Raw genomic sequence first — 24,191 nt, 5'->3', positions numbered from 1 at the left:
TGAAAGGAACTTCAGTGTTGAACCTCAATTTTAAAAGAACTTTAAATACAGTTATTCATTATTTCATTTCAACATTGGATTAGGCCAACTATTAAGTGTCAGAAGAGCCAGTCAGAAGCATCAGCAAATGTAATTAATTTTAAAAACCCAGAAACTTTAAACACTTGGCCCATTGAAAGTGAAATGGAATGTCTGGGCTCATATTTATATGACATAGTCTAGGGTGCTGTTTTAGTCTGTTCCTCCTTCTATAACAAAATTCCTTAGGTTGGGTAATTTATAAACAACTGAAATTGATTTCTCATAGTTCTGGAGGTTGTTAAGTCCAAAATCAAGGCACTGGCAGATTCAGTGTCTGGTGAGAGCTCACTGTCTGCTTCCAGGACAGTGCCTTGTTGCATCCTCACATGGCAGAAGGCAGAATGGCAAAAGGGTGAGCTCTCTCCCTCTAACCCTTTCCTAAGGGCACAAATCCCATCCTTAAGAGCAGAGCCCTCACGGTCCATCACTCCCCAGGGCTCCACCTCTTAATACCATCACCTTAGGGGATTAAGTTTCAACATGTGAACTTTGGAGGGACACACACTCTAAGCATAGCAGGTACTGTGTCAGGACTAGGACTCAGCATATAGTTGTACTCATGGGCAACAGTTATTACAGCAAAGGAATACACAACAAGATTAGCAACAACAACAACAAAGGCACAGGTGGAATCTGAAGAAACCCACGCCCAGGCTTATGTTCTCTCCCTTCCATGAGGAAACACACGGAGCATACACCTGTCTCCAGTAGTGAAGAATGCAGGCACATGGGCACAGTGTTTGTGCTGAAGGAAGCCCGGAGGGATGTTTTTGTTGGGGGCAAGTCACGTAGGCATCCTCTGCCTAGCAGCTACCAAAATGACAGAATTCCACAAGGAAAGCAGATAGTCACCACAAATCACATTGTTTATGCAACAGTTTAAACACAGCAAAACCAGTCTTACCAGTTAGGGGATGGAAGTGCCAAGTTCCCGATGTCAGCCAAATGCCAGCCTTGCCAGCATGCCCTTGTAAAGATGGCAGCCTCGGGCCTGCCGTGGTAACTGTTTTCTGCATAGGCACACAACCCACAAATGACACTCACATACTTAAAACACATTTTGCAGCAGCAGTGTGTTTTTGGAGATGGGGTCTCGCTCTGTCACCCAGGTTGGAGTGCAATGGCACAGTCATAGCTCATTGCAGCCTCAAACTCCAGGGCTCAAGGGATTTTCCCCCTCAGCCTCCTGAGTAGCTGGGATTATAGGTGTGCACCACCGCACCTGGCTAATTTTTTTATTTTTAATTTTTTTGGAAGGACAGGGCCTCACTATGTTGCCCTGTCTGGTCTTGAACTTGTGGCTTCAAGTGATCCTCCCACCTTGATCTCCCAAAGTTCTGGGATTACAGGAATGAACCACTACACCCAGCCTGAATACAATTAGATGGTTCAGAGCACAAAGTTTAAATGCAAGGTTGCCTATAAAAGATTTAATATACATACTTCAAAACCCAACTACTGAGGTGAAAGTATAACAAATGATGAGGGAAGAACGATCTTTTCAACAAACAGGTACTGGGCAAATGGATATCCATATGCAAAAGAATTGATTTGGAACTTTCCCTCATATACAGAGTGAACTCAATGGATCAAAGACCTAAATGTAAGAGTAAATATAAAACTCTTAGAAGAAGGCACAGGGGTAAACCTTTGTGACCTTGGATTACACAATGGTTTCTTTTAGATGTGACACCTAAAGCACAGGCAAGAAAAGAAAAAATAGAAAAACTGGACTTCATTAAAAATAAAAAGGTTTTGGGATCAAAAGAAACTGTTACAGAAAAAAATCCACACATTGGGAAAAAATTGCAAATTATACACTGGTATGAGACTAGTATGTAGGATATATAAAGAACTATTATAACCCAACTGGAAAATGGGCAAAGGCTTTGAATAGACATTTACAAATACAAATGCAAAATGGGTAAGAAGCACAGGAAAAGATGCTCAACATGATTTTTCATTAGAGAAATGCAAATCAAAACAATGAGATAGCACTTCAGTTCCACTAGGATGGCGATAATAAAGATAGGCAACAGGTGTTGGTGAGGATGTAGAACCTTATACACTATTGGTAGGGATGTGAAATGGTACAACTGCTTTGAAATACAGATTGGCAATTTCCCAAAGTGTCAAACATAGAATTACCATATGACCCAGCAATTCCACTTCTAGCTACATACCCAAGAGAATTGAAAACATATATCCTCACAAAAACTAGTACGCAGATGTTTGTTGCAGCATTATTCATAATGGCCAAAGCTGGAAACAATCCAAGTGCTTATCAACTGATGAACAGATTTTTTAAAAATCCATATAATGAAATGTTAATCATCCATAAAAAGGAATGAAATATTGATACATGCAACAAAGTACATGAATGTTGTAAACATTATGCTAAGTGAAAGAAGCCAGACATGAAAGGCCACGTATTCTATGATTCCATTTATATAGAATATCCAAAATAGGCAAATCCATAGAGGCAGAAAGTAGATTAGTGCTTGCCAGGAACCGAAGGGAGGAGAATGGGGAGTGGCTGCCGATGCTACAGTGTTTCTTCTGGATGATGAAAAGGTTTGGGAATTCCATAGCGGTAATTATTGCACAACTTTGTAATTATATTAAAAACCTCTGAATTGTACACTTTAAAAGGGTGAATTTTATGGTATGTGAATTATATATCAATTTGTAAAAAGTGTAACAGATGGATTAACATAAATGTTAATTCAGGAAATCAGAAGTATAAAGATGCAGGATGAGCCATACAATAATTTCCTCACATTCTTCTGAGGAACAGACTGAAGCCCCCCAAAACAGCTGTAGTTTCCTGTCCCTCTTTGGAAACAGCCAGGAATCTTCAGCCTGAATTAGAGGCTGTCTCAGACTTGTCACAGTCAGGACAACTAAACACTTTTTACCAGGACTCCTGATAAGTCAGCCTAATTGAATGCGTGATTTATATTCAGAACTCAAATGAACCAAGCAGTCTTCCCATAAATTACTCAAACTACCAGAAATCTAAACCAGCAATTAATTTAAAAAGGGATTTTGTGCCCAATCACTTGGAAACTATTTGGCAGTATCTACAAAAGCTGACTATGCATAGTCATTGACCCAGTAACTACTACTACTATGTTTATCCCCAACAAAAAGATGTATAAATTTTCGGGAAAAAGCAAGCACGAGAATGTTCCTAATCGTCCAAAACAGAAGCTACCCAAAGTCCATCAAGTAGAAAAGATAAATTGTGATATATTCACACAATGTAATACAACAATATGAAGGAAAAAATTACAACAACAAAATGGATGAATCAATGTCAAGGGAAAGAAGCTAGACACAAAATATTACACACTGTATGATTCCATTTATATAGTGTAAAAAACAAGAAAAAGTAACTTGTACCATTACAGGTGCATATAGTATTTACACTTGAGTTCATGTAGTGACTAGAAGGGAATACAACGGGACTTCCAAAGTGCTGGTAAGGATCTCTTTCTTGATCTGAGAGCTAGTTACATGGATGTGTTTGGCTTGTGAAAATCTGTCAAGCTGTAAACTTACATATACATTTCAGTATATTTCGTTTACTTCAGTAAACAGTTTTTAAATGGATTGCTTTAACAGCAGACTAGATGTGGCTAAGGAGAGAATTAATAAAAAGGGAGAGGTTACCGAAGAGATTACCCAGAGTGTGTCAGAGGAAAAAAAACAGATGGAAAATCTGAAAGGCAAACTTAAAAGACATGAGGAGAAGGTCTTATCAAAACACTGGAGAGAAAAATGAAATAGATTGGGGCCTCTGAAGAGCATGGTAGATTGACTTGTGTTTCCAACCAAAGATACATCTGAGTGCTAACTCCTGAAACCTGTGAATGTGAACCTCTTTGGAAACAGGATATTTTACATGTAAGCAAGTTAAGAGGAAGTCATGTTGGATTAGGGTGGGTGCCAACTCTAATGACTGGTGTCCTCATAAGAGGGAGGAGAGGACACACAGAGATAGAGGAGACACGAAGGGAAGGCCATGTAAACACAGAGGCAGAGATTGAGTTGTGCAGCTACAAGCCTAGGAACACCAGGCATCACCAGCAACCACCAGAAGCTGGTGGGGAATGCTTAGGATGATTTTTCCCTAGGGCCAGAGGAAGCATGGCCCTGCCAACACCTTGATTTTGGACTTTTAGGCTCCGGAACTGTGAGAGAAGAAATTTCTGTTCTTTTAAGCCACAAAGTTTTTGATATTTTGTTTTAGCAGCCCTAGGAAACTAACACAAATAAATTATCCCTGAGAATGTTTGGGAGCTAATAAAAGACGCCAATCCAAGATAGGAAGCTCAGAATTCCCAAAACATAATAAATATCTAGTCAATCCAATAAATACCCAGTAAATCCATCAAAAAGGCAATACAATAAAAAATGAAGCATGAATAAGGTAGATAGAGTGAAAGTACAAAATAAGAAATAATTTCAATTCATTGTTAATTAAAATAAGTGTAATAGAGCTAAATGTTCCAGTAATATTCAAAGATTACCAGCTTAGATATAAACAACACATCAACAAATCTAAATGTATGCAATTTGTGAGACACGCCTGAAATATGAACTACAAATCAACAACACAACCCAATGGCAAAAAGACTTAAACACTTAAGAGAAAACATGAATGGCCAAGAAATATATGCAAAAGCAGCTTGTGGGGAGGATAGGGGGTGCTTGGGTAGGGGTGGCAGGTGGGAGGAATGGGTGGAAACGTGTGGAAGGAAATGGGTGGAAATCACGTAGGGGTGTACAGGAGACTTAAAGGAAATGTGTTTTTTAAAAAATTGAGTGACAGTATGGTGAAACCGTGTTTCTACTAAAATACAAAAAAAAGTAGCCAGGCATGGTGGCATGCACCTGTAGTCCAGCTACTCAGGAGGCTGAGGCAGGAGAATTGCTTGAACCCTGGAGGTGGAGCTTGCAGTGAGCCGAGATCGCGCCATTGCACTCCACCCTGGGCGACAGAGCAAGACTCCATCTCTAACAAAAAAAAAAGAGTGACAGGTATTTGGATGTTAATTGTATAGTTGTTATTCATTCTTTACTTATATATCTGAAAATTGTTTGTATCTATTCAACATTTAATTTTTTAAACTTGGAAAATTAAATACAAGTTTTCAACATTATGATAAGTATTGCTTCATCATTCCTCACTCGTATGCACCTCTTTTTAGTTAAGAGGATCTGGTCTATTCCAAACACTTCTCTCTTTTCCACGGGTTTTCAAGAAGTTAATCATTTCTTGATACTTCCATTCTGATTCTAATCTCTGCTCATCATAACCACAGAGGAGTCACAACTTGTCTGAATCTTTGAGGAAATAGTCATTCATTTTCTTCTAGCCCTCAGGAGGCGGCTGTAGTCTGTAGTTCTGCTTGACCCTGCTAATTATCAGAGAAGCAGATCTAATGTTCCTTTCTAGTCGCTATAGAATCCCCCTACTCTCAAGTCACTCTTCCCTTCCTGCCACTGAGCATTTTCAATAACATTATTCATCAATAACATTATTCAGTAACAGCTAACTTTAGTACTGTTCACAATATCAAAAATTTCACATACTGTTGCTTCTCAACTTTTTGGTCAAGATCAAGTATAATATCTGTTCTTATCAATTTAATATCTGATCCATCCTCTATCTGAGGACAAGAGATTAAATGGATTTTTGGAGCAGGGAGATGGAATAGGAGCTTGCTCCATCAACTCCACACATGGACCTGGTTTGCAGTACCTCCAGGAACGCTGCGCCCTCCCTGCTCCAAAAAACATTCACATACTAGACCATACGCACCATCCACAATATGCTCTAACATGTTATGGGAAGGAAAGTTATCCTTTATTATGCCAGCTGTAGAAAGATAAGAATAAATATCTTTTCTTCCATATGTCCATTGTCTTAGGTTTGCTTCTCCAGAAGCAGAGTTCCAATTGGGATTTTTGTTCAAGTGTATACCAGCGGGTGGTCTCAGGAGAACAGCACAGGAGACATGCTGAGCAAGAATGTGGGCTCAGGTAGAAACTAACTTCATTCTGACCTCACAAAGCACAATTACACCACCACATTTATCTCACCTTGAGGCTAAGGGGTGTCAGGACTGTACAGGGTCTGCAAGTCTACCCTACTTAACAACTAACAAGCCAGCCTGCTTCATGGATGCTGGCAGGAGACACAAGACTCTAGGATCAGAGACAAATTACTTCCTTACTCATAGCAGAAGCCGTAACCAGAGTGTCAGGATGATGCTTGAGCCAGTTCTCCCTGCCCCTCAGTACCCACGGAGGTGACACAGAGGGCCCATTATGGATTCCCGCACACTCTGTGGGCTGCGTTATAACAGAGGAAGACTGCCCTTGGGGGATCCACTGCTCTTTAGAGAAGCAGCCCTGCTGTTTGTCTGTGAGGAGACATTGCCTTATTCCTCAAGATGACTTGCTGCAAACACAACCTTGAAAATGGCCCATGTAAAGAGCAGAGCCGACCTTGCATTCTTGACACATGCAACAAGAATGTGCAGGGATGCTCAAGATGCATGGCAGACGGGCTCTCCTAATCCAGGAGTGGTCTTCTGAGTGGTCTGTCTCCAAGAAAGAGGGAGCAAAGTGTCCTGGAGGAGGGGACTTGTGTGTCTGTGGACAAAGCTACAGAGAAGGAACAGCTGTGAGCTGTTTTCTTTCAACATCCACAGCAGCTGGGGATGAGGTGGGTACCACCTCCAAAAGGGGATCTGAGGAGGGTGCCCTTAGCATCCATACCACCTGCTTTTCCCTTACAATCACAGATTTCTTTCAGATTCTATATTATCAATTACTGTCTACAATTTCTATTATAGAATTTTCTAAATTTACAACATATTAAGCAAAGAGTTCTTAAGTTTCAAATAATGATTTTATACCTAATCCCAAGATTTGGCAGAGATAAATACATCCTCTTGCTTTTTTCAATCTTCTCTTTGTGTTCATTTTTTCCAATTAAAAAAGTACTAAATTTTGGATTATCCTCTTACAAGAGACTTGTCATGTTAAAAGTTCATATTAGTTTTGCTTTTTGGAGAGTTCTGCTTTTTGAAGAGACAGAATAGAATAAAGAAGTGCAGCCTGGGCACGGTGACTCACTGCAGTAACCCCAGCACACTGGGAAGCTGAGACAGGAGGATTGCTGGAGCCCAGGAACTTGAGACCAGCCTGCATAACATAGAGACCCCATCTCTACAAAAATTTTAAGGAATTAGCTGGATGTGATGGCACATGCCTGTAGTCCCAAGTACTTGGGAGGCTGAGGTGGGTGGATCACCTGAGCCCAGGAGGTTGAGGCTGCATTGAGAGCTATGATTGTACCACTGCACTCTAGCCTGGATGACAGAGTGAGACCCTGTCTCAAAGAGAGAGAGAGAGAGAGAAGTGCGCAGGTGCTGGGACATGCCAGCTGTTCTGCTTACCTGTCCTTAACTAGCCCTGTGGCCTTGGGCAAGTTACTTAACTTCCCCACTGTCCCTTGGTTTCCCCATACGTTAAATGAGCCTCATAATGGACCTTATTTCATAAAGTTTTGTCGGCGCTGCCTAGAAAGCCTTACAACAAAGGTCAATACTTGGCATTTAATAAGAGCTCAGTAAATCTTTGATTTAGTTTTCCAAACATCTCCAAAACTTCTTTTAAGCTACAGCAACAAAAACCATGTGCAGTCTTCTAACCACAAAAGGCAACATGAGTTTAAACAAGGTAAGTTATTGTTTTCTGATTTGTTTCATTTCTCATGCCCTTCCTGAATATGCCAGTTTTTTCTTAGCCTTTTTGGATAAGTAGCATATTGAGTTAATGTCTTCAGTGAAAATAAAACTTCCACATCCAATCTCTCAGTCATAAGTGAGTGCTATCTGCACCATCCGATAGAGATTGTTTTTCTTCTTAATAACTTACCTAATATTGCTTCACCCTAAGTAAAGCTCATTGGGAAATTTCATATTCACTAAAGGCAACCATAAGATTTGGGAAATCATATAATCGAGAATTGTATGTATCTAAAAAGGAACATTATAAAATCCTTTAATTCAGACCACTTATAGTCCAAATTAAAGATGAGGAAATTGACTCTTAAAAAGATTAAATGACTCTTCCAAAATCACAAAGATAATTCAGTGAATTTTTTCCCCTACTAAATGTTCCTTTTTTCTGCATTTCATTCTCACTTAGGCAATTTATTGTCTAAAATAGCAGCATGGAATGATATAAAAATGCAGCTTTCCAATCACACTAAGGGTCTCTCGATTTCTTCTCTTGACCACCAATCAGGAACCTTGGCTGGAAGCTTGTTTCTGATTGGTGAAAGTAAGCCGTAACAGTGGAATGCCAAGGAGTAAACACAAAAGCGTAGCAACAACTGAGTTTGCTGTTTCACTATCCTCAGCCTAGGCCAACCTGGACTCCTTCACCCCAAATGAGGTGACCTCTCCATTGTATATGAAGACACTGATTTACCATTCAGCTGTGATCCATCTTATAACATGGCAATCCAATACAGACAGGAAGATAAAACTGAACAACACAGCTAAAATAAAGTGTATTCCCAGGTAAAATAGACAAGTGCTTTAATTTGAAATGGATTCGTCCAACGAATGTCAGTTACAAGGGCACAGAAGGTACCGGTCCAGAAGAGCTCTGTCTGTGGGCAGTGTCACCAGGTCCCACTAAGTGGCAACACTTGTGCTAGGCGACATGACCCATCTTAATGTATAAACCCATAGCCAGACAGGACGAGGTGTCCTAGGAAAGAATGTTCACGTCCTAGAGATGGTGGTTGGTGTTCTATCTAGGCGATGAGAGAAGGATGCTTTTCCTAATAAGCACCTGGTGGGAATAGAGTCTCTCTTTGCACTTTGCTGGAGGAAGAAATTTCTACCACTTATTTTTTATTCTTGCTTACAGAATACACATTGTGGAAAAAGGATGAAGTTGACCAGTGAAAAGTTGCCCAAGAACCCCTTTTATGCCTCTATATCTCAGTATGCTGCTAAAAATCAAAAATTCTTCCAGTGGAAAAAGGAAAAGACTGGTACGAATCCTGATATTTAAGCTTCCCTTGGAAAATACTTTAACAGTTCATTTTGTATGCTAGAGCAAATGAGACAAGAAATAATGTGTTTTATTGATTTCAAGGAAGTGGTTAATCATTACAGTCCTTTTGAGTTTTCCCGCAAGAATCTGTGAAATTGCTCATTTATCTGGTAGCAAATCATCAGTGAGGTCTCACAGATAGTTAGGTCTTGATTTTACTCTCAGGACTTAAGGACATGCTTCTAGAAAGCAGAAACCAGATGTCACGTTTGTTAAAGAGAACAATGCCAGGCTTGACTTGCAATTATTATTTAAATACCTTATTTTCCCTAAAGTCTTAAAAATGTTATATTAGGGATGGGTTGCTCATTTGGTTAGAGGAGCTCTCATTAAGGCTCAAATTAAGAATTTAACTCACCTCTCCAGACAGCTTTGCCCATTGAAGACAAACAAATGCATGGACTTATACCCAGCCCTGCACTGCTAGGGCTCTACTTGGCCAAGAGCAGGGTTAGTGTGAAACCAATCAACAAGTATTGTTTGTTGTTGTTGTTGTTGTTTTGAGATGGAGTTTCGCTCTTGTTGCCCAGGCTTGAGTGCAATGATGCCATCTTGGCTCACCGCAGCCTCCGCCTCCTGGGCTCAAGCTATTCTCCTGCCTGAGTCTCCCCAGTAGCTGGGATTACAGGCATGCACCACCATGCCCTGCTAATTTTGTATTTTTAGTAGAGACGGGGTTTCTCCATGTTGGTCAGGCTGGTCTTGAACTCCCAAACTCAGGTGATCCGCCCGCCTCGGCCTCCCAGAGTGCTGAGATTTACAGGCGTGAGCCACCGCGCCCAGCCAGTATTGCTTTATTATACAAGGCACGGTGTTAGGTACTGTGACCATGCCATTTTTTCAGGTAATATTTCTTCCTAGAGCTAAGGAGGCCAGTTGTAGGAATGAGCACTAGAAAGCAAGAATGTCAACAGTGTTAGATGGATTTTATATGATTCATTACTTCAAGAGAGAAAATTCATATTGTCTGGTTGATGGAATTCCTTACCTTTTTAAAATCAGATCATTACACCCATGCTAATTTGGTGGATAAGGCATTGCAGCTCTTGAAGGAAAGAATACTGAAAGGAGACACTCTGGCATATTTCCTACGAGGTCAACTATATTTTGAAGAGGTATCATTTTTTGTTTATTCATTTTCATTTCCTATAATTCTATTGTTAGATCCTCAGACAAAAATTTCATGTAGAGTTTCTTACTGTGTTATACTAAGGAAATTCTGTCCAATTACATAGACTATGGCTGTGGCTTTAACAGTAGGATACAGTGCTGCCAGCTTGAGGAGCTAAGTGACCTTTCTTCATAAAATCCATGTCATGAAAGCCATTTATGGGAGTCATTTTAGTATAAAATCCATTTCACACTATAGATAAAAAATCAAATTTTTATATTTTCGCTGAAAATATTTAATAATACAAATTATATTATCAGGCTGGGCGCGGTGGCTCACGCCTGTAATCCCAGCACTTTGGGAGGCTGAGGCAGGTGGATCACCTGAGGTCAGGAGTTGTAGACCAGCCTGGCCAACATGGCTAAACCCTGTCTGTACTAAAAATACAAAAAAAAAAAAAAAAAAAGCCAGGCATGGTGGTGCACATCTGTAATCCCAGCTACTTGGGAGGCTGAGGCAGAGAATCGCTTGAACCCAGGAGGCAGAGGTTGCAGTGAGCTGAGATTGTGCCACTGCACTCCAGCCTGGGTGACAGAGCAAGACTCCCTCTCAAAAAAAAAGTATGTTTATATTATCAGATATCTTCATACTAATAATAATTGAAGCCCTGATTTTTATCTAGTACTTAGGGGCGGCTTCAGTTGTTCCTGGATAGCATAGGAAGAAATCGCCCTCTTTCTCCACATCTTGTTGGGGCAGCCTGGGAAGTAGACTGAGGAATGGCTATGCCAGCTGTCCCCCCAACTTCAGTAATGTAGTTTCGGTTTTTCATTGACTTCCCCGGGAAGACTTGAAAAGGGACCAACTGTCTTTCACCATTTGTTGACTATTTGGGCAGCTGTTCACCTATATCCCACTTACTCTCTCACTTTTCGACGGCACCTTCGTCTATCCTGGCAACAAATGTTTGCTGAGGGCTCATCGTGCGCCTGTCACTCTGAGGATGGCAGAGCACCATGGCTGAGAGCGTGCTTCCTCAGCGTGGGGCATGGGTTCAGATATGGCTGCATTGCTTGTTAACTGTGTGTTTAACTTGGGCACAAACACTTGACTGCTTGGTGCCTTTGGGATTACTTTAAGATCATAATAAAAATAATATCTTCTGGGTGCTTCTAGGGATGGTTTGAAGAAGCATTAGAACAGTTTGAAGAAATCAAGGAGAAAGACCATCAAGCAACTTACCAGCTAGGAGTGATGTACTATGATGGGCTGGGGACCACTCTAGATGCTGTAAGTTAATGTCTTGGTCACAGTGGTTAAGATTTCATTTTCAGTGGATTATTGGACACAATTAAAATTATTTATATTTTAATACATATATATATATGTATTTTTTTTTTTTTTTTTTTGAGATGGAGTCTCACTCTGTTGCCCAGGCTGGAGTGCAATGGCGCAACCTCAGCTCACTGCAACCTCCGCTTCCCGGGTTCAAGTGATTCTTCTGCCTCAGCCTTCAGAGTAGATGGGATTACAGGCACTGCCAGCATGCCTGGCTAATTTTTGTATTTTTAGTAAAGACAGGATTTCACCATGTTGGCCAGCCTCTACTAAAAATACAAAAATTAGCCTGGTGTGGTGGTGCATGCTTGTATTCCCAGCTACCTGGGAGGCTGCAGTGAGCCAAGATCATGCCACTGCACTCCAGCTTGGGTGACAGAGCAAGACTCAACAAACAAACAAAAACCAAAATATATTTGATTGTCCAATATTATTTTCTTCTTTTGGGTGGTGTTTGAAGGTTTGTGTCTGATGGATTTGTGGGTGGAGGGTGCAGATCTGTTCTTGCTAGTGGTTAGAATATCTTCTGTGCTTTCCTTGTGACCACATAGCAGATGTCGTATTAGTGCATAAGATTTGTATATTAGATACAAACTATGAGCACACAGTAAAAGTATGCTTGAATGGAAGACGGTGTTTGTTAGGGGCTCACAAGTGTATCGTAAGAAAGAATTATAAATGTGAAAGTTGTTCCTGGCCATTCTTGCACTTTAGTCAGTTCTAAGAACTGTGCTGATTCAGGATAAGGGTTATTAGATGGGAGGGAGGAGAGAAAAAAGGAAGCCCATATTGAGACTTAAATCAACTCAGGCAGCTGTAAAAGGAAGGAAATTTCTTATATCCCAGAGCTCCTGGGAGTGCCTGAATAGGAGATGTACTTTTAGAGATTCTTTTCCTCCTTATCACTTGCCCCACAGACTCCAGGACAAGCGTACTCCTTGGGCACAGATTCATGGCATCATACATCATGTCAGAGGGCGGACACTTCACAGCCTTATTGCGACAAAGAAATTCAGTTCGGGTAAAACTAAAAACTAGGGTTTTTTTGTTCTTTTTTTTTTTTTGTCGAAGGAGAAAGGGGTGGACTATATGAAGAAAATTCTTGATTCTCCATGTCCCAAAGCAAGACACTTAAAATTTGCAGCTGCTTACAACCTCGGAAGAGCTCATTATGAAGGAAAAGGTGTTAAACGATCAAATGAGGAAGCTGAAAGGTAATCCTACCCGAGAACAAGATTAGGTTTGAATGAAATGCTGAAACCAAGAATCACCTGCCTCACTTTCTCTCGTAGACTGTGGCTTATTGCAGCAGACAATGGAAATCCCAAAGCTAGTGTGAAGGCTCAAAGTATGCTCGGGCTGTATTATTCAACCAAGGAGCCCAAGGAGTTAGAAAAGGTAACGTTCCCCTCTTTTTTAATGCTAGTGTTATATTTAGATTCATATTTGTTTCCCTACTTTTTTTGAGAAAATGGTGGCGAATGTTGTTTTAAATATCTCTTATATTTCCTTAAAATGTAAAGAAAGCATACATTTTAGGATCTCAAAGCCCTTTTATTTATAAATGCCCCCTTCCCTACCTCTACCGAAGGAAACCATGAATGTGAGAGTATTTTGTATACTATACTATCAAAGCTAAAAGAAGAGAAACAGTCCTGAAATTACAGCCAAAATCCTTCTAAGCATGAATAGATGAATATTACCATTGACTTGAGAAATAATTGATACTAATAAGTCAAATATACCAAGAATTAGTTACAAATAAAATCCATCTAAGATTTTCACAGAAATATAATCTTTCATCAATGGTTGAAACAGTTTCCAAAAAATCCCTATAAGGAGAAGGAAATGGGGGGCTGAGTCCTACTTGTAAGAGAGGAGTTAATGGCAAATTTGCAAGAGGCACATAACAACTAAGGCCATCTTTGGATAGATAAGCAGCCACTTGGAATTTTTTAAATGAATTCAAATTCACTGTAGTGGAGTATGAGGCAAATGTGCTTGAGCCTACATACAGCGTTTATCCTGGGTTGTCTTTGATCGCAGCAGCTGCCATCTCTAGAATCCACCGGGAGCTGGAACTCTCCCTTAGCATCAGCGGTCTCCTCTCCTCTGCTGTGCCTCACGCCTTTCAGACACTTAGTTCCTATTTGGCATCTTCCTGATCCTTACTCTGGAAGATCCCCAAATCCTGAAACCTAGGACAGCTGGTCCTCCTCTGCCATAAGCTGCCTGGACTGTGACCTCACCTGCACTGTGGACAGACAGCGGAGGAACTCGCCTCCACACTGTTAGGCATGTGTGCTAGTGTGAAATGCGTCCAAAGGCCTACCGCTCTTTCCTAGAGATGATTAACAGTGCTATCTAGGAAACACGGATTTCTTTTCTGTCTAGTATTCCTTTATAATTTCATCTAGTGGATCACAAATACAATGATGAAACTGTGCTTTTCTTAGGCATTTTACTGGCATTCCGAAGCATGTGGCAATGGGAATCTGGAGTCCCAGGGTGCACTTGGTCTCATGTACTTGTATGGACAAGGCATCCGGCAGGATACGGAAGCTGCCCTGCAGTGCTTAAGAGAAGCAGCAGAACGTGGAAACGTCTATGCTCAAGGGAATCTCGTGGAGTATTACTATAAGATGAAATTTTTTACAAAGTGTGTTGCATTTTCCAAAAGGTGAATGTCTTTGTCTGTTTTGTGCTGCTGTAACAGAATATCACAAACTAGGTAATTTATAAGAAACAGAAATTTATTTCTCACAGTTCCAGAGGCCAGGAGAGGGCTGCAACCTCCAGAGGGGAGGACCATCATGTCCTCACGTGACAGCAAAAAGCTACAGGAAACCTCTTTTATAAAAAGGGCTTTAGTCCTATTCATGAGGGAGGTACTCTCATAGCCTCATCGCCTCTTAAGGGCCCCACCTCTTGATACGATCACACTAGCAACACTGGGATTTCCGAGGGAACTTATTATTCAAACCATAGCAGTAATGTTTGAATAAACTGGATGAAAGTATTGACAAGAATGCCTACTAGATGTTCTATGCCAAATCCTTCACAGAGCTTTCTGCAATATTAGAAATGATAGCTATTGAGCACTTGAAATGTGTCCAATGCAACTTAGCACTAAACTTTTACATTTTAGTTAATGTAAATATTCATACGGCTAGTGGTTACCATACTGGATAGCACAGTTCTATGCCATTAGCCTTCGGGATTTCAGTGCTACTAGCTGAAGCAAGTTTCTTAAGCAGCAATTGCCTTATCTGTAAGAAGAGAATACCTTTATAGCACAATCATGTACTTAACACAGCTTGGCATATCACACGTTTATTACGTCTTCATTTCAGTTCTATAACTGCACCACTGAAATACAGCTTCATAACTACTGTAACATGAGAATATGGTTAAAAGACTGACACTGTATCTAATAAAATATACAAAAATGTCTTTTCTCGGAGTCCATAAGGCTCCATGTACTTTCCTACATGTATTTACCCACAGTGTATAAAAGCAGTGTGTCAGGGAGACAGACCTGGGTGTACTCTAGAGTGGTCATCAGACTCTGCGTGTGCTGGTGTTTCCCAGTCACACCCTTCCCACAGCGCCAGGTCTCCCCCATCTCCGAGCCCTAGTGCAGGGCAGTGATCTCCAAGAGAGGATGAAGGGAGGGAGGGGCTGCTTCTATCCCGCTTCCCCAGCATCTCGGGCTCCAGGCAGCAGACCACTTGTAGGAGTGATTGCCAGTGTCTCAAAGCAAGTGCCCATCTTAGTTAGACCTAAGACTTTAAATCGTTCTTTAAAATCTTTGGTGCTTTCCGTTATTTTCCACATTCCTACTCCCTGTGACATTGTGGTTAACATGGAGTTGACTGGATCGCATTCTCACACAATTGTACATATTTGTGTCTGGATATAAAGGATGACTTCTTTTCATTATTATTATTATTATTATTATTTTTTTGAGACAGAGTCTCGCTCTGTCGCCCAGGCTGGAGTGCAGTGGTGCGATCTCGGCTCACTACAAGCTCCGCCTCCCGGGTTCACGCCATCCTCCTGCCTCAGCCTCCCTAGTAGCTGGGATTACAGGCGCCCACCACCACGCCCAGCTAATTTTTTGTATTTTTTAGTAGAGACGGAGTTTCACCGTGTTAGCCAGGATGGTCTCGATCTCCTGACCTCATGATCCGTCCGCCTCGGCCTCCCAAAGTGCTGGGATTACAGGCGTGAACCACCGCGCCCAGCTGACTGTCTATTTTTAAAGAAGATGTGCTAGTGAAAGGGTTTTCTGGTCCTGTGTGGCTAACGTCCAAATTGAAGGTTGATGTTTCCATAGGTGATTCAAAGAAATAGAAAATGCTTTCTTCTCCATTCAGTTTAAATCCACAAAGTGACATTAAACTTCCAATAGTAACATTACAAGAAAAAAGAAACATACCTTTGTTTTCTAGTGGTTATTGAGCCTGCTGAGCATAATTACAGAGACATGTAAAGTCACCACTCTGGTAAGCTCATCTTCTCCTGGTATGAGGTGGCTATATGGACCCTTCACCACACAGCAAACAACTTAGTTCTCAAAGCAGTAGAGAGAAATCACTTCAGGCACAAGGACAGTCTCTAGGCCCATCGTTTTGCAAACACTTACCATAACTGATGTCTTTTCCATTTCACAACTCTACATCCTCTCAGGATTGCTGACTACGATGAGGTTCACGACATCCCCATGATCGCCCAGGTCACAGACTGTCTCCCGGAGTTCATCAGCAGAGGCATGGCAATGGCATCCTTCTACCACGGGAGGTGTCTTCAGCTTGGCTTGGGCATCACCAGGGATGAAACAACCGCTAAACACTATTATTCTAAAGTAAGCTTTAGAACAAAATATAAATTCACCCAAAGAGAAACTGCCAGGCTTTTCTCTGCAACTTGAATAGTTTTATGGATTAGTGTTTCTTCTACTCAATTACTGTGCAGATAACCTCTGTCTACAGAGAAGCTGTCAGACATGCAGATTGTTTGCAGACGATTCTGTCAGAATCTTATTAGCATAACTTAGCTCCAATGATTAAAAGTCCTATTTTGATGCAAATTACTCTTTCATTCTACTACTATCTGCAGCCTAAGGCCCAGCACCAAGACCTTAAAGCTGAACGGTTTATGTCTTTCATCTAGAACAAGTGTGAACGTATATGTTCATTCTAGTACAGCAATGAAATAGTTTAAAGTTTTTTTGAGCGTGACATCTACCCCACTTAGGAGGGATAGTCTTGAGTTTGAGGTAATCACTTAAAATAAGCCTTTCATATTTTAATCCATGTGATCAATTTATTTAGATCCCAAATGCGTTTCACATCTCAAAGTAACTACTAAAAAGCAAGGGGTGTGGTAGTGGAGGGGGGTAAGGGACATCATTATGAATACTAACTCTTAAGTTTAGATTTTTTTAAAAAAAAGAAAAACCAAAAAGCTGTGCACATCTTAGGTCCATCACATCCATGAGTCAAAATTAGAATTACATCATAGCAGACTTGGTAGAGCAGTGTTTGTGGTACATAGATTGTTCAGCCTGAGTGGGGGAGTCTTCTGAGTCCCTTGGCTGACTCTGATATTACATCAGTGGTTCCCAAGCTTCTCTGCATGTTAAAATCACCCGAGGATCTTTTACAAATTCCGAAGTTCAGGCCTTATTTCAGAAAATTTCAATCATGGTCTCTAGGAGACAGAAGCATGTTTGTTGAAGCTCCCTGTGGGATTCCAACGTCAGGTAAGTTTGGGAACCCTAAATTACTTTAAAATTAAAACTTCCAGAGCATCAAAGCCATATTAACACATGAACACAGACACACAATACCCCTACACCATTCTTAGTATGAATAACAGCTGTCTAACTTTGTTCATTTAAATGCTCTCTGTGACCGACGTGACCAACTGTCATGGGTACTGAAGGGACGATTTCTGCATAGAGTGGGGTTTGGATGAGAGCTCTCTCCCAAATTGTTGACATTCTAGAAATTATGCACCTTGTCACTATTTAGACATAATAAAATTATTTTAGCTACATATTTTAAAATAAGATTATTACAGATGCTGTTATTCACATAATGAGATCATAACAACTTTGAGGCCAAATGTTAATGCTTTCCATTTTACTTATTTTAATAATTCATAACATACAATGCTATCACTGGTGCTTAAGTTCCCTTTATTCTTGGCACTGATAAAATGTTATCTCTTTCAAATGATAATAACATGGTTATTTTGAGTATTGATCTATTCTGCATAGGTTAAAGTAGTACATCAGAATAGAAAGTATCTAAACAGATTTTCTTGAAATTCACTGTCCTTTACTATTCTTAAAAACGAATCAAAAAAAAAAGAAGAAAGACCCAAACAATTAGAATGTATCTAAATATCTGACTCTTTTTGATTTTAAGGCTTGTCGTCTGAATCCTGCATTGGCAGATGAACTTCACTCCTTACTTATTCGTCAAAGAATTTAGACCACAATGTATTTCAACAAAGATCATCAATGCTAACACCTCACAATGTGTGTATTTTTACAGTAGCTATGTTTGGTTATTTTGCACATCACAAATTACACTATCCTGGGTATTTTACAGGTGACACGTTACTTCATTCTTGAATTTGTACGCTGTTAAGTTTTGCAACTTGAAACCTAGACACAAGGTCAAATTGCCGGAAGAGTCCTCAGAGGTCCACCTCTTACCCTACAGACTGGCCGAGACCATATCAAGTATCAAAACCATTCTATACAGCAAGTATCGTTTTCCTTTCTTAAATACCGAGTCTCCAAAAAGACTTAGTTTAGCTTTAGTTTAGTAAGTTCAGAAGTAGAAATGATACAAACTTATTTAAAACCATAATTTGAAAGTTTAAGTCTTTAAATTTGTCTCTTAGTTTTGTGAATTTTGAATAATAACGTTTAAATTTTGTTTCAGTCATTTAAAATTTTTAAATGTAAATTCACAAAACTAAGGGTAAAAGACATTTAAAGAATTAAACTTAAATAAGTGTGTGTAGCATTTCTACTTCTGAAGTTATTAAAGCTAAAACTGCACGAAGCCTTTTGAGACATCTTTTATTCTTAAAAAGCTCATAAACAATTGGCTTATTACATATAAACTTCAAAAAAGTGGGTTATAAGACATTGCTTTAGAATCTTGCCCCTCCAAATCTTCCCTCAAAGATCTTAATTTAATGAGTACAACAACTGCTATATACATACGCAGAATGTGTAATAAAACAAAAAGCAATTGCTATATGAAAATATTCATAAGAAAAGTAAAGCAAATTGTTTCTTTGTGCTTCAGCTCATTTTTACATTTTTAAAACCCTGTGGTAAAAACCTCAATGAAATCATTTACAAGAACTACAATTACATATTGTTAAAATTAGCAAAAGGCTTTCCCTATATAGATGACATCTATGAAGGCAAAAGGTGACAGTAAAAACAGTTAAGATCCACATGCATAAGATTGTACAAGGCTATTCATTTGTGAAACAAATATACATATTGAAGGCAGGTCTCAGAGACACCTTAACTATTCCTTTTTTTATAAACATATTAAAGGATGTGGCCTTATTTTATAAATCACAACCATCCCGGCAGTGGATTTAAACAAGATTTCTTTTTAGTAGTGGGAAAATGCAATTAATATGGAGGTGATAGTCACTAAGAACTGTTGAATGGCAGAAAATTATTTGCTCTAGTTTAATGTTCTGGCTTGTCTGTATTGCTTGAACTTCATTTTGTCTTTGTGTAAGGGAAGAAATTTCAACAGACTCAGGTTTGAGATATCCTCAAATGGTCATGTAGTTCTGTCTCAAATCTCTTAATACGATCCATGTAATGTTCCTTCAGCCACTTGAAGATCCAAATTCCCAACTAGTATTCTCTTCTCCACACTTAATCCAGTTCCTAAAGATTCTTTTTTTTTGAGACGGAGTCTCTTGACCTAATCTTAGCCGGGCGCGGTGGCTCACGCCTGTAATCCCAGCATTTTGGGAGGCTGAGGCGGGCGGATCATGAGGTCAGGAGTTTGAGACCAGCCTGGCCAACGTAGTGAAACCCCGTCTCTACTAAAAATACAAAAATTAGCCGGGCGTGATGGTGGACACCTGTAGTCCCAGCTACTCGGGAGGCTGAGACAGGAGAACTGCTTGAAACCGGGAGGCAGAGGTTGCAGTGAGCTGAGATCGCGCAATTGCACTCCAGCCTGGGCGACAAGAGCGAGACTCCATCTCAAAAAAAAAATAAAAAGTATCTTAAAATAGGAACATAATACAAGATCGGCCCTAAGTAAAGAGCACTTTTTAAACTGCCATTAAAAGATGGGTTTCAGAAATCATAAACTTTGACGTGTGCCATACGTGGTAACATGCTATGCTTAAATGTCTTCCTTAAATCCAATGCAGAATTTAAAATTTCAGTTTACTGTAGTTACCATAAAGCTGATGCTCTGGCACAAGTGAGCCCCTGCAAACTACCACTGCTGAGGACAGTAGTAAACCCCTTGACGTGCGACTGCGGTGAGTCTGTGCGTTGAAGCTTCCAGATCATTACTCTTACACACACACACACACACACACACACACACACACTCCTTCTCTAAGATTCCTTATAGCTGATATCTCATGGAAGAATGACAATTTATCATAAATAAATACAGAGACAAAATAATAGTGATCTTTCTCTTTTGCAATATAAACTTAACAGCTACAGTTTAAATGATAGCATAGAATTATGCCTAAAATGGACATTTCCAATAATTGTATTGTGATAAGTTCTTTGGGCTTGACAACTTCACATTGCCTCTCTTCCTTGAATGTATTTTATCTGGTCTTTTCTATATAGTCTTTTGAAGGATAATTTTTATCAATGGCCAACTTTGGGGTTTTTTTTAAGTATCAAATATCATGGTTTGAAAAAAGGATAAAAAAGCTATAACTAAAAAAATCTTAAGGATAACATTTGGTTTGCTAATTTTTAATCATTATCTTTCAGAACTTGTTTCTTATCAAGCAGTTGGCAGGTACGATATGTATATCATACGTATATAAACTGGCATAGGGTACATCCTGGGGCATTAGGGGAGTATCTTTTAGGAATTCAAACTGAATTTTTACCTTTTACTTGTTTAATTGTTTTGTTTTCAATATTCTTGGGGATTAGAGAGGGGAAGGTATTTTATTACTGCATAACAGATGGTAAAACCCAGGAAAATTAAGTACTTGTGCATGGCCCCACTATCAATAACACAAAGTCTGTACTCTGGATCTCCCCTAACGCCCTGTGGTCTAAACGGCCTGATAATACAACCGAGCCCCTGAAGTAGCTGCCCTCCTCTTTCCGCTCCCCCATGTCGGCCCTGCCCATACTCCAAGGGTCAGCTCCCATCTCTCCTCTCTAATGCCTCACTTCAAGCACTAATTTGGCTCTGTCTGCTCACTAAAAATCATATATTTTACAGATTTACTTTGTTTCTGGAGAAGGCAGCAAACTTTTACTTCCCTGCAGAAGTAGCTGAGTGCATCGTGTTTTCTCTAAAAAGGCATTTGATAAATATTTGAACTGCCTGTAGAGTTTCAACCTCTTTGAGATATAAGTATCTTAAATATCATAGAGCGCTGTGATTCATTTTTGTATTTTATTGCTTTGAATGCTCAAACTATGGGAAATCTTTGGTAAAAATAAAGACAATAAAATCTTCACAATAACTTTACACAAAGCATTGCATAACAATGTTCTTCAATATACATGAAATAATATAAGAATGTTCACAGTCCTCAGTGAGGAAATTAACTATACAATATTCATAGTTCATTTTAAAACAAAATATTTTCATAAATATTTAAAATACTTCCTAGGTTCTCACATATTAACATTTGTATTTCAATCGGTATGTTGATCTTTGAAGTATTCATATTAAATAAAAATCAATAGAAGTTTTTTTCTGTTGCCTACCACAGCATAAGTCCCGTCCTCCCTGATTCTACTAATTTCACGTAAAACTTGAGGGAGGTAACTAAAATAAAAATCAGTGTGGTTCTCAGTCAAGCCCTCTGTGGAAAAGAGGAAAATGTTTCATGTCTATTATTACACAGACATTTTTCTGGTGGTTTATTTGTACAGTCTCAAACTTGGCCAGCTTTAAGTTGATCTAAATGAATTCTCAGCTCAGGACACAGTTCAATTAGCAGCAGTTCCATCAGCACCTGAACCAACAAAGAAGGAAAAAAGGAGAAAAATGTTTTTCTCCAAGGGTTTATTCAAAATAAATATCTGCGTCTAAGAGAAAAGTCTAATTTTAGGTCTGAAATTATCTCAGTAAACAAGTAACTCTCACACAGTATTTAATATTGGTAACTATAATCAGAGAGATGACTGGGAAACAGTTGGCTTTGCTGAAAGAAAACCAACCAGTTATGCGGCAAATGTTATATCAAAAGTCAACGGAGGATGGACCAGGTGGCTCCTGCCTGTAATCCCAGCACCTTGGGAGGCTGAGGCAGACAGATCACCTGAGGTCAGGAGTTAGAGACCATCCCGGCCAACGCGGCAAAACCCCATCTCTATGAAAAATACAAAAATTAGCCAGGCGCGGTGGTGCATGCCTGTGATCCCAGCTACTCGGGAGGCTGAGGCAGGAGAATCACTTGAACCCAGGAGGCAGAGGTTGCAGTGAGCTTAGATCGTGCCATTGCACTCCAGCCTGGGGGACAAGAGCGAAACTCTGTCTCAAAAAAAAAAAAAAAAAGTCAAGGGAGATGACTAGTATGTGAGAATGAGAGTGCTGCAGCCACGGGGGTACATGTTTTTTCTAACCAAATGAAGAAACAGACAAAAATAAAGCAGAAAACCCCCTGGGCTTTAATTTACTCACATATAACAGATGCTTGTTGGCTCTTGTTTCTTGCAGTGCATTGAATATTTTTATTATACCATGGCGGGCATTTTGCTGTCCAACAAGGCTCTGAAGCATATCTGAAAAATTAAGTTTAGATTCTATGCTGCAGAAAAGGCCTTTGACAAAATTCAACAACGCTTCATGCTAAAAACTCTCAATAAATTAGGTATTGATGGGACGTATCTCAAAATAATAAGAGCTATCTATGACAAACCCACAGCCAATATCATACTGAATGGGCAAAAACTGGAAGCATTCCCTTTGAAAACTAGCACAAGACAGGGATGCCCTCTCTCACCACTCCTATTCAACATAGTGTTGGAAGTTCTGGCCAGGGCAATTAGGCAGGAGAAGGAAATAAAGGGTATTCAATTAGGAAAAGAGGAAGTCAAATTGTCCCTGTTTGCAGATGACATGATTGTATATCCAGAAAACCCCATTGTCTCAGCCCAAAATCTCCTTAAGCTGATAAGCAACTTCAGCAAAGTCTCAGGATACAAAATCAATGTACAAAAATCACAAGCATTCTTATACACCAATAACAGACAAACAGAGAGCCAAATCATGAGTGAACTCCCATTCACAATTGCTTCAAAGAGAATAAAATACCTAGGAATCCAACTCACAAGGGATGTGAAGGACCTCTTCAAGGAGAACTACAAACCACTACTCAATGAAATAAAAGAGGATACAAACAAATGGAAGAAGAACATTCCATGCTCATGGGTAGGAAGAATCGTGAAAATGGCCATACTGCCCAAGGTAATTTATAGATTCAATGCCATCCCCATCAAGCTACCAATGACTTTCTTCACAGAGTTGGAAAAAACTACTTTAAAGTTCATATGGATCCAAAAAAGAGCCCGCATTGCCAAGTCAATCCTAAGCCAAAAGAATAAAGCTGGAGGCATCATGCTACCTGACTTCAAACTATACTACAAGGCTACAGTAACCAAAACAGCATGGTACTGGTACCAAAACAGAGAGATAGATCAATGGAACAGAACAAAGCCCTCAGAAATAACGCCGCGTACCTACAACTATCTGATCTTTGACAAACCTGAGAAAAACAAGCAATGGGGAAAGGATTCCCTATTTAATAAATGGTGCTGGGAAAACTGGCTAGCCATATGTAGAAAGCTGAAACTGGATCCCTTCCTTACACCTTATACGAAAATTAATTCAAGATGGATTAAAGACTTAAATTTTAGACCTAAAACCATAGAAACCCTAGAAGAAAACCTAGGCATTACCATTCAGGACATAGGCATGGGCAAGGACTTCATGTCTAAAACACCAAAAGCAATGGCAACAAAAGCCAAAATTGGCAAATGGGATCTAATTAAACTAAAGAGCTTCTGCACAGCAAAGGAAACTACCATCAGAGTGAACAGGCAACCTACAAAATGGGAGAAAATTTTCGCAACCTACTCATCCGACAAAGGGCTAACATCCAGAATCTACAATGAACTCAAACAAATTTACAAGAAAAAAACTAACAACCCCATCAAAAAGTGGGCGAAGGACATGAACAGACACTTCTCAAAAGAAGACATTTATGCAGCCAAAAAACACATGAA

The 24,191-nt window shown here is 39.8% G+C and overlaps 2 protein-coding genes and 1 non-coding gene across 13 annotated transcripts in view; 2 read left to right on the top strand and 1 right to left on the bottom strand.

The window, feature by feature from the left end:
• Window positions 1–18,248, top strand: part of LRP2BP (LRP2 binding protein) — a 30,665-nt gene extending 12,417 nt beyond the window's left edge. Inside the window, exons 1-10 of one of the 5 annotated variants that reach the window (XM_054554808.1) lie at window positions 7,821–7,839; window positions 8,525–8,687; window positions 9,043–9,169; window positions 10,234–10,346; window positions 11,519–11,632; window positions 12,752–12,894; window positions 12,973–13,078; window positions 14,137–14,360; window positions 16,373–16,547; window positions 18,118–18,248. In XM_054554808.1, coding sequence (XP_054410783.1) covers window positions 9,064–9,169; window positions 10,234–10,346; window positions 11,519–11,632; window positions 12,752–12,894; window positions 12,973–13,078; window positions 14,137–14,360; window positions 16,373–16,547; window positions 18,118–18,183 — 1,047 coding nt within the window. In that variant the 5' untranslated portion in view covers window positions 7,821–7,839; window positions 8,525–8,687; window positions 9,043–9,063 and the 3' untranslated portion in view covers window positions 18,184–18,248. Of the gene's footprint in view, window positions 1–7,820; window positions 7,840–8,425; window positions 8,688–9,042; window positions 9,170–10,233; window positions 10,347–11,518; window positions 11,633–12,751; window positions 12,895–12,972; window positions 13,079–14,136; window positions 14,361–16,372; window positions 16,548–18,117 lie in introns of those variants that run through there. The other 4 variants (XM_054554807.2, XM_054554806.1, XM_024245810.2 and 1 more) reach the window with 4 other exon arrangements.
• Window positions 5,684–5,873, top strand: LOC112133319 (U2 spliceosomal RNA). Its single transcript, XR_002914981.2, has one exon. It is a non-coding gene; the product is annotated as a U2 spliceosomal RNA (small nuclear RNA).
• Window positions 18,249–21,332: 3,084 nt separating the features above from the next.
• SNX25 (sorting nexin 25) overlaps window positions 21,333–24,191 on the bottom strand; it is a 150,044-nt gene continuing 147,185 nt past the window's right edge. For 5 of the 7 annotated variants that reach the window (XM_054554793.2, XM_024245805.3, XM_054554794.2 and 2 more), the window contains 2 exons: window positions 22,588–22,688; window positions 21,333–21,919 (listed from right to left, as the gene is read on the bottom strand). In XM_054554793.2, coding sequence (XP_054410768.1) covers window positions 21,839–21,919; window positions 22,588–22,688 — 182 coding nt within the window. In that variant the 3' untranslated portion in view covers window positions 21,333–21,838. The remainder of the gene's footprint in view (window positions 21,920–22,587; window positions 22,689–24,191) is intronic. The other 2 variants (XM_054554796.2, XM_024245807.3) reach the window with 2 other exon arrangements.

The sequence above is a fragment of the Pongo abelii genome, chromosome 3, assembly GCF_028885655.2.
Source record: "Pongo abelii isolate AG06213 chromosome 3, NHGRI_mPonAbe1-v2.0_pri, whole genome shotgun sequence".
In the NCBI taxonomy this organism is placed as follows: Eukaryota; Metazoa; Chordata; class Mammalia; order Primates; family Hominidae; genus Pongo; species Pongo abelii.
Note: the sequence above shows the minus strand (reverse complement) of the source record. Positions and strands in the feature narration are given on the sequence as shown.